Raw genomic sequence first — 10610 nt, 5'->3', positions numbered from 1 at the left:
TGATGATGATACCAATGACACTAAGGTTGGTAAGAATGATAGACAACGACCTTGGCAAAAAGGGGGACGAAATCGAGCCCAACTTGCCCAAGGTTTTTTTGTATTTATCGACACTAAAGAACTAGAATATATTGAGAAAAGAAAAATTAAAGAACCATCACAACTGGTGAGTGTTGTAATGCGAAAAATTTTAGGAAAAACTAGGTTAAAGAATATGAGCCTTACCGGTCGAGGGGGAAAGGAGGTAATTCCAAAAGATGTCATCAATGCGGTAAAGAGTAAGTGCATTTTTAATTTATTTATCTCAAGGAATTTAAATGAAATTATCACATTAACATTATTTTCTTTTTTATTTTCAGAATATGTGACCAATAAAATTCCAAACAAGGTATTGGCAAAGGCAAATTTGCGGAGATGCATCACAATTTTGTGTCGTAACATGCGTCGTGCTAAATAATAAATATAATAATTATAATAAACTTAAGAAACGTAAAAATATTTATAAAGAATAAAAGAAAAGAGATGATTATAATAAAATGAAATATTCTAATTAAAATAATAAAACATTTTTGTTGAAACATTATTTTGTAATTTGTAAATTATTATTTATTTATTAGCCCAATTAATTTTTAAAATCATTCGAAATTTATTCAGAAAGTCCGAATACTTCTTATGTCATTCTATGTTCCTGATACCGAAATGATTTTTTTCTTCGAAAAGATTTGAAAAAATATTTGTAAAATTAGGGAAACATAAAATGAAAGAAGTAAACTTACTGGAAGACCAAATACCTCTTATGCCATTCTATGTCCCTGTTACGTATATTTATTTGTTTAATAAAAAATAATTAAAATATTTTTTTATATATTAAAATAACATAACTTAGTAGAAGTAAGCTACTAAAACCATTAGATACCTCTTTGATTTATATATGTTCCTAATACATAACTTTGTTTTTTAAATAAAAATTTATAGATATATATTTTTATTATTAAGAGAACATAACTTGAAAGACGTGAGTTACAGAAACGATCAAATACCTCTTTGGCCGTTATATTATCCTGATAAAGAATTTTTTTTTTCCTATAAATTTTGAGGGTTTTTAACTCTCTAAGTATCAGGCAAATATAAAATCGAGGAGGTAAATTTTGAAAAATCGAATACCTCTTTAGTCATTATATTCTCCTGATACAAATCGAATTTTTTTTTTTATAATTATCAGGCAAATATAAAATCAAGGAGGTAAATTTTGAAAATATTGAACACCTCTTTAGTCATTATATTTTCCTGATACAAATCGAAATTTTTTTTTTTAAAGTATCAGGCAAATATAAAGTCGAGAAGGTAAATTTTAAAAATATTGAATACCTCTTCAGTCATTCTATTCTCCTGTTTCAAATCACAAAAAATTTGAAAAAATAGGAGGCGTTCCGTAGTGTAACTTAAACAATACCTCTTTTCCTGTCCTATAACCCTGATAAAACAGCGTTCTTCTATCTATTAATTTTCAATGTTTTTCCCCTATGGTTCCAAAAAAAAACAATAGATGGCGTTTCGTAGTGTGACTCAAAAAATACCGCTTTTTCAGTTCTATACTCCTGATAAAACAGCCCTCTCCTATCTTTGATATTTAAATGTGTTTATCCTGTAGTTTAAAAAAAAATAATAGATGGCGCTTCAATGTGTGTCTTAAAAAATCCCTCTTTTCTTGTTCTATCCTCCTGATAACACAACCCTCTTTTATCTATGATATTTAAATGTTTTTACTATATAGTTCCAAAAAAATACGATAGATGGCGCTTTGGTGTGTGATTCAAAAAATACTGCTTCTCCTGTTTTATACTCCTGATAAAACAGCCCTCTTCTATCTATGAAATTTCAATGTTCTGACTCTATAGTTTCGAAAAAAAACAATAGATGGCGCTTCGCAGTGTGACCCAAAAAATACCTCTTTTCCTGTTCTATAACCCTGATAAAACAGTTTCCTACTATCTATTGATTTTAAGTGTTTTCCATCTATAGTTTCGAAAAAAAACAATAGATGGCGCTTCGTAGTGTGACCCAAAAAATACCTCTTTTCTTGTTCTATAACCCTGATAAATTAGTTTCCTACTATCTATTGATTTTAAGTGTTTTCCATCTATAGTTTCGAAAAAAAACAATAGATGGCGCTTCGTAGTGTGATCCAAAAAATACCTCTTTTCTTGTTCTATAACCCTCATAAATTAGTTTCCTACTATCTATTGATTTTGAGTGTTTTTCATATATAGTTCATAAAAAAAATAATAGATGGCGCTTTTAAAAATTTTTATCAAATACCTCTTACCATGTTATGTGTTCCTGATACAAATTGAATTTTTTTTTTTTTATTAATTATCAGGCAAATATAAAATCGAGGAGGTAAATTTTGAAAAATGGAATACCTCTTCAGTCATTATATTCTCCTGATACAAATTGAATTTTTTTTTTTAAGTATTAGGCAAATATAAAATCGAGGAGGTAAATTTTAAAAAATCGAATACCTCTTCAGTCATTATATTCTCCTGATACAAATCGAATTTTTTTTTTTAAGTATTAGGCAAATATAAAATCGAGGAGGTAAATTTTACAAAATCGAATACCTCTTCAGTCATTATTTTCTCCTGATACAAATCGAATTTTTTTTTTTAAGTATTAGGCAAATATAAAATCGAGGAGGTAAATTTTAAAAAATCGAATACCTCTTCAGTCATTATATTCTCCTGATACAAATCGAATTTTTTTTTTTAAGTATTAGGCAAATATAAAATCGAGGAGGTAAATTTTAAAAATATTGAATACCTCTTCAGTCATTCTATTCTCCTGTTACAAATCACAAAAATTCTGAAAAAAAAATTAGGCAATCAGAAAATCGAGGAGGTAATTTCTCAAAAAATACCGAATACCTCTTTGTCCATTCTATGTCCCCAATACACATTTCTGAAAAATTACTAGGTATAATAAATAAAAAACAAAATGATGAATATACAAAGTAACATTTTAATATTATTTATTCAAAAATATCAAATACATAAGTATACTTAAAGACTAATTACTATAGCTAAAGTTTTAAATTATTTAAATATAAAAAACATAAATTAAAATTAAATTAATAAATGAAAAAAGTAATAAGTATATATACTTCTTTCTAATTACCATTTTGTAATATATAAAATTATAATGAAATTTATGAATTTTTTTTACAGACATGTCGTGTATATCAAGGAAGAATTTCATTCAGACAATTTGCAAATGTTAGATGAACCAACAATAATAGAAACAGATGAGGATGGTGAACTGTTTAATAAAGCCATGTCTGTTGAAGTCAATGATTTGTATGAATGTTCACACTGTGAATTATTATTTCCAACTGAAATAATTACCAAAGAGCATGAACTCACTGTTCATCATAAGAAAAATACAAATGAACTCCCATGCAATGTTTGTTGCTTTAAAACCAACACTGAGTCATCATTGTATCAAGATGATGATGAAACAACATTAACAGAAGTTTCAATAATTAACGACAATCCAGAAAATCCATCTCAATCACCAAATTTAATTTTAACTGAAAGTGAACAAAATATTTTAAAAGAACATCTTGCCAATAATAGAATAATAAATGAATTAGATTTTAAATGTGGCTATTGTAAGAATAGATATGAAGATAAAATGGATCTTGTTAAACATTTTGAATCATGTACTACTGTTGAATGTCAAGGTCAAGTACAATGTCGACTATGTTATTACACTGATTTAATTACAAGAAGAATTCATGCACATTATTATAATTCACATTCAACTAATTACTTCACATGTAATTATTGTAATATAAAATTTTTAATGCTCAGTGAGCTACTTGATCACAAAAAATATAATCATTCAAATGAATTAAAACTACTTGAATGTGATATATGTAATAAAAAATTTACTTGTCAAAAAAGTTTAGATATTCATACGTTTTTTCATAAATATGAATCATCGGTTTTTGCTGGATTTAATGAAAAAAAATTATTTACAACTATTGATTCTAAGGCTAGTAATGAAACTAAAGTTAATAAAATTCATATATGCTTAGAGTGTAATAAACAATTTAAAAATAATGAAGATTTACTTGAACATATTAATGATAAACATGATGAAAATACACCTTACATTAAGGAATATCCATGTAACGAGTGTAATTTAAAATTTACACTACGATCTGATTTAATAAAACACTCGAAAGATCATAGATTAATTTATTTTGCTTGTCAAAAATGTGGCTATCGTACAGCTAATGAAAAGATATTTGATGAACATATAAAAAATCATAAAAACAAAAATAGATTAAAAGAAAAAATTGATGATTATAAGAGAAAAAAATTAATATTAACATCAAATTTAAAAAATACTAAATCACATGAAATAAATGGAAATAAAAAAATGCTTGAGTTAATAAATAGAGTTGATTCAGAGAATGAATCAAAATCATGTAAAACATTTGATTGTAAAAATTTAACAAAAAAAAGTTACAAAGAACATTCAGCTAAATCATCAAGTTCTTATTTTCATTGTGATGTTTGTAAATTAAGTTTTAAATTTGAGCAAATGTTTAGAAAACATGTAGAAACTGCGCACAATGATATTACATATCTTAATAAAAAAATTTATAAATGTAGTGAATGTTCATTGAAGACAATTGAAAGAAGTGTTCTTATAAAACACATGAGAAGACACTCGATCACTTTTGAGACAGCATCTACTATAATACCAAAAGCTACATATTCAAAAAACATAATTACTAAGGATTCAAAATCATCATCTAAAACAACATAGCAATAATTATTTGTAAAATTTTGATTAACAAAATTCAAAAAAAAAAATAAGCTATGTGTTGTTAAAGAATTTATTTTGTTTATTAATAATTATTTAGTTTTAATAAAATAAATTAAAACCATGTTCGATAATAAAAATCAATAACTATTAATAATGATTTAATTTAAAAAATAAAATTTAAAACAAGTTATTTCTCAAGAGCGACCTTACGAATTTTTAAAATTTCAGGATATTAAAAATTAGAATAGGTATATCTTTCCATTAAAAAAAAATACCTCTCCGCTTATCCTATGTCCCTAATACAAACTTGTCATCATTTTAAAAAAAAATACATAGTCGTATTTTTTAAATTTCAGGGTATTATAAATTAAAAGAGGTATATTTTCCACCAAAAAAAATATCTCCTCGCTTATCCTATAACCCTGATACGAACTTGTCTTTTTTTAAAAAAATACATAGTCGAATTTTTAAAATTTCAGGGTATTATAAATTGCAAGAGCTATTTTTTCCACAAAAAAAAATACCTCTTTGCCTATCCTATGTCCCTGATACGAACTTGTCTTTTTTTAAAAAAATACATAGTCGAATTTTTAAAATTTCAGGGTATTATAAATTAAAAGAGGTATATTTTCTACAAAAAAAATACCTCTTTGCCTATCCTATGTCCCTGATATGAACTTGTCTTTTTTAAAAAAAATACATAGTCGAATTTTTAAAATTTCAGGGTATTATGAATTGCAAGAGCTATATTTTCCACTATACAAAATATCTCCTTGCCTATTCTATAACCCTGATACGAACTTGTCTTTTTTAAAAAAAATACATAGTTGAATTTTTAAAATATCAGGGTATCATAAATTAAAAGAGGCATTTTTTCCATAAAAAAAATACTTCATCGCTTATTCTATAATCCTGATACGAACTTGTCTTTTTTAAAAAAAATACATAGTCGATTTTTTACAATTTCAGGGTATTATAAAATAAAAGAGGTATATTTTCTACAAAAAAAAATACCTCTTGAATGTGGTCAAGTGTCCTTTCTATAATAGGATTATTTAGTTTATATCAACCTTAAAAATATTCCTATTACACAAATGACAATTGTTATTAGCTTAAAAAATTAATAATTAATTTCTATGTTTATTTTTTCTTAAATGTAAATAACGCCACTCTTTACCAGCTCTTCTTAAATTAATTGTAATAAAACAATATAAATATTTAAAGTTTTAAAACAAGTACATAACAAGATACAAATTTCAAGCCCTCATATTTTTCAAAGATCCAAATTAAATACACTAATTTTGTCTACATAATTAACTAACAACAAAACAATATTTTACCTTTGTAAAGCTTCAAGAATTTTAAATTCTTTTATTATAAAAAAAAAAATAAAAAAAATCATTGAATTACATTTTTGTTGTAAAAATAATTTATATAAAAAAAAAATTTAGTAATAAAAAAGAAGAGAAGATGTTGGATCTTCAATACGAAAATCAACTCTTTGATCATATAATTTTTGATTATACTGATAAGTAATATCAGTTAATATTTGTCGATTTCTTGTATTAACATTTTTAGGTTTAACATGAATTTTTGAAAATTTAGTTTTACATAATGTTTGAAGTTTAATAATATCATTGAGTACACCTAAATTTTGTATAATACCATCGTATTGTAATCGTGTAAGTTGTTTACATTTTTGTAGCATTGATACAAGTAAATCATCAAGAAGTTCACGATTATATCTCAGTTGTAATATAACTTCCTCTGGACATATAAATAGACAAATAAATGAAAATTTAAATAGACATATTATTAATTGCATATATATAGTTGCATTGAAATTAGCAAAAGTTTGTATATATATATACCAAGAGTATTTGTATAATGGGTGATTAAAAGTCCAACTGTGCTACGAAAGTTTCGAGATCGACTTTGGTCCCATACGTGTCCTCCATACATTTCAAAACGACTAAGTGGAACACTTGGCAGCAAAAGGTAAGACATATCATCGTAATGTGAAATGTTGACTGTAAATTTTAAACAAATTTAATAATAAAAGTTTTTTTTTCTTTTTATTTTAAAATATTATTTCTTAGTTTTTTTTTATTTATTCTTTTAATGATATAATTTAACTTTTTAAATTAAAACCTTTAAACTATGGAAATATCATTGAATAATTTATATGAAAAAATAAAAAATAAAGTTCAATATACTAGACTTTTAAAAGAATAAAAAATTAAATTTTATAATTGTTTATATTTTCATAATTTTAAACTTTTCAAACTAACACTTTATTATTAGTTTTTTTTTTGAATAAATATGGACACTAAATTTAACTGAGTTTATATTTTAGTTTTAATTTCTTGTGTTTCTCTATATATTTTTTAATATAAATAGAAAATATTTTACAAGAAAAATTCAAGTGTATTTATGCAGAAAATAAAATTGTGAAAATATTAAAATTAGTTGGTAAAAATATTTAAATTAATTTACCAATTGTATAAGAAACTTTGAGGTCTGGACAATCAATAGCTAAATTACTCCAAGCACTATCACCAACAGTATGCTGACGCACGTCTGAATCACGAATTGAAATATTAAAATTTTTAAGAGTTTTTGATGCACCATTTGCCAAAGCATACAAAACTTGATCTGATAATGCTGGATAGTCTAAATGCAAGGTGTTTAATGCATGCATTCGACCCAAATAACGAAGATATCTAAAAATCAATTGAAAAAAAAAAAAAAATAGCAATTATTATTTAATTAACATATTTAAAATATATTTATCAATTAAATATTTATTAATTAATCAATATAGCAAAATCAAATAAAATTTAATTAATTTGTCATATTTCAGGTGAAAAAAAAAATAGGTCATTGACTTGACTGCTGTTTAATCTACATAAATATTTGATTTGAAATTTTGTTGAGTTGATTTTCAGCTCCAAAAATATATATCAATTTAATTACATTATATTTTTTTTTTTTTATTAACAAGTAAATTTGTCAGGAAGCCAATTATTGATGACTTTTTTAAAATATAAAATTTATTAGTTAAAAAATAATTTGGCATTTACCTAGAATTGGTGTGAGGTGCTTGCCAATCTCTGAAAGCTCCACGAATGTCTAATGTTTTTAAATGATAACCCGAAGAGTTGGCAACAGCTCTAAGAAGACGTAAAACATCACTGACACCAAGATATGCATTTAAAAGGCTCAATGTAAGTAAATTTTCTTGACATCTATATTTATTTTTTTTAAATTATATATTAATTTATTTTTCAATTTTGTTAATTAAATATTAACCTTATAAATATTGCAATTGCAGCTAAAAGTTTACTACGATTATTCCAATTTGTACTAAAAAACCAATTTGTTAAAATAAATTCTTTAATTTGTATATTTTTATTTTTCAATATTTCAATAAAATCAAGACCCTCTTTAGCACGAATATTTGATGATAAACGAAATTCACGAGGATTTATATAAGGTCTTGACCAAGCCATTTCTAAACTTCTCATATGTTGTCCATACTTGATCTGTAAAATATTATATATCGATACAAAATAAATAAATTAAATATATATAAAAAAATACTTACTGCTATTTCTGTTGCCAAGGGAAATCCACTTCTTAAATCTCTGTCAATTAAAATAGTAACACATCTCCAGAGAATTGGTGATGCCAATGCATGATTCCATGATTGACAAGTTTTACCAACATTACAACGATCCTCACAGTCAAGATAATGAAATATATTTGTTAATATCAGCTCAGGCAGCTGACTCCACATTTCCCAGCTATATTCATTTTCTATTTGTTTATCAGTTTTTAACGAAACAGCTGTCAAGCTCAAAATATCAATCAACTGCCAGCTCAATAAATCTCTATAACTTTTTTTTTTTTTTATTCAATGTCATATATATTTTTTTGAAAAAAATAAACAAATGAAAATATAACTCAATATATTTACTCATTTATTTACTTTTTTTTTTTTTTATTAATTTTGATTTTTTTTTCATCATGTACCAATCTACAACATGGACAGTTGAATATTTTTTTTATCAATTTTAATTGAACATTTAAGGAAACTGTAATTTTTTTTTTTTTTTGTATTTTTATTTTGTCATTTTATTTATACATATATATATTTTTTTATAATTTTTTTTTTTTTTATTTTTTTACTATTATATATGTAGCCTTTTTCAATTTCGATAAGGGAAATATATATTATATTTAACCTGTTGCGATCATTATTAATTGTTACGTTTAATTTTTTAAATATTAACCTGTTTTTTTTTTTTTTTTTATTTTAATTTTTTGTTATTTTATTATTCAAAATTACGTGCATATTTTTATCACTCAATATGTCCAGTTTCACATTTACATGTATTTTTAATATGATTATACTTTTTTATAATGATATTTTTTCTTTTTTAATTTTTTTTTTTTTTTATAAACAGTTTATATACTTTCTGTGTCTGGACACATATTGATCTTTTTTTTTATCAATTTATTTCATTTATGAGAACATAAACTATTTACATAACACGGATATTACAACATTGTATAATTAAAATAATTTTTTCGATACAAAAAAAATAAATAATATTTAAAGAAAATTAAAAAAACAAATTGCCATTAATAATAATAAATTTTTCATAATGAAATAATGAAAGCAAAAAATATTTTGAAAATAATTTAAATATTCCCAAGAATTTTTTGAAATGAAAAATATAATTTTTATAATTTAATAAAGTCCATTAACATTAAATAATATTTATATTTTTTTTTCTGTATGACATTACTTGTTAATAATAAAAAAAAAAAAACAAATTTATTTATTAACCTTATTGACTTTTAGATATCTTTTCATTGTCGACAATTTTCAACAACGATTTTTTAACTGTGTTAATTTTCTTGATAGTCGTTGTCACTGGTATAATAGTTGACTGCAGGTAAGTTGCTTGTGTCGATGAAACATGCTTCTGGAATTAAAATAAAGTACGTGAGAAACTTTTACTAAAACTTTTTTATTGAATCAACCGTATGGGAATAGATCCTACGTAAAAGTTTTCATAATTTTTTTTTCCATTATTATTATAAAAAAAGAAAATATAATAAAATGATAAAAAAAGGAGAGACTTTTTTTTTCATAAGTCATGCTGTGCATGGATTGTCGGTAGATATATGATAAAAAAATTCAGCAAGAAGAGCAGACTCATCACCAATGCATCCACCAACTTTGACGACGACCACGATGGTCGTTTATGACCAACTTTTTCAATCCTAAACCATACTGCTTCATCTGATTTTTTTTTATTTTTTATTCCCTCTGTTGTCATTACTATTATTTTTATATATTTTTACTTTCTATCTCATTTATTTTATCTTCATACACGTGGGACTCATTCACCCACACGTATAAACACACTCAAGAATCATCACCCGATTTATCCACATAAAAGTTATCTGGTCTGACGACTCAAGATATTGCCAGGCAGTACCAAAGGGAATTATATCCAACAGAAAAAAACTTTTGACCAATTTTTCACGTGTCATAGAATTTTTTTTTTTTTGTCTTTGCTTTTAGCTATCTATTTTTATTTAGTTTTTTTTTTTTTTATATCCACACACAGGTTTATTTCTTTTTCCTTTTTGCAATTACATGCACAAAGCTACACAAGGCACAACATGAAAGAATTGATAAAATAAAAACAAAAAAGTAATAATAATAAATTTAATAAAAAAAAAAAGAACATGATCGA

The 10610-nt window shown here is 24.3% G+C and overlaps 3 protein-coding genes across 3 annotated transcripts in view; 1 reads left to right on the top strand and 2 right to left on the bottom strand.

The window, feature by feature from the left end:
• The first annotated feature begins 3270 nt into the window (after positions 1-3270).
• LOC122853701 (zinc finger protein 225-like) lies at positions 3271-4836 on the top strand. Its single transcript, XM_044154118.1, has 2 exons — positions 3271-4198; positions 4466-4836. Exons 1-2 carry the CDS (start codon positions 3271-3273, stop codon positions 4834-4836), a joined length of 1299 nt encoding a protein of 432 aa, XP_044010053.1.
• A 1334-nt stretch (positions 4837-6170) lies between these two features.
• LOC122854418 (F-box only protein 39-like) lies at positions 6171-8755 on the bottom strand. Its single transcript, XM_044155050.1, has 6 exons — positions 8444-8755; positions 8149-8381; positions 7920-8084; positions 7333-7559; positions 6708-6866; positions 6171-6603 (listed from the first exon to the last, which is right to left on the bottom strand). Exons 1-6 carry the CDS (start codon positions 8633-8635, stop codon positions 6284-6286), a joined length of 1296 nt encoding a protein of 431 aa, XP_044010985.1. The 5' UTR covers positions 8636-8755; the 3' UTR covers positions 6171-6283.
• An 854-nt stretch (positions 8756-9609) lies between these two features.
• Positions 9610-10610, bottom strand: part of LOC122853700 (putative uncharacterized protein DDB_G0282133) — a 35638-nt gene continuing 34637 nt past the window's right edge. Inside the window, exon 8 of the mRNA XM_044154117.1 lies at positions 9610-9830. Within this exon, the coding sequence (XP_044010052.1) occupies positions 9693-9830 (138 nt within the window). The 3' untranslated portion in view covers positions 9610-9692. The remainder of the gene's footprint in view (positions 9831-10610) is intronic.

The sequence above is a fragment of the Aphidius gifuensis genome, linkage group LG4 (assembly GCF_014905175.1).
Source record: "Aphidius gifuensis isolate YNYX2018 linkage group LG4, ASM1490517v1, whole genome shotgun sequence".
Lineage (NCBI taxonomy): Eukaryota > Metazoa > Arthropoda > Insecta > Hymenoptera > Braconidae > Aphidius > Aphidius gifuensis.
This window is presented reverse-complemented; position numbering and strand designations above follow the sequence as displayed.

Bases quoted from the DNA above. Each gene is read 5' to 3' on its own strand.
- LOC122853701 (XM_044154118.1), top strand. From the start codon at position 3,271: ATGTTAGATGAACCAACAATAATAGAAACAGATGAGGATGGTGAACTG. The intron at 4,199-4,465 runs GTAATTTAAAAT...TAATAAATAGAG, and splicing joins GGAATATCCATGTAACGAGT to TTGATTCAGAGAATGAATCA.
- LOC122854418 (XM_044155050.1), bottom strand. From the start codon at position 8,635: ATGTGGAGTCAGCTGCCTGAGCTGATATTAACAAATATATTTCATTAT. The intron at 6,867-7,332 runs GTAAATTAATTT...TAAAATTTACAG, and splicing joins CAAAGTTTCTTATACAATTG to TCAACATTTCACATTACGAT. The intron at 6,604-6,707 runs GTATATATATAT...TTATATGTCCAG, and splicing joins CCATTATACAAATACTCTTG to AGGAAGTTATATTACAACTG.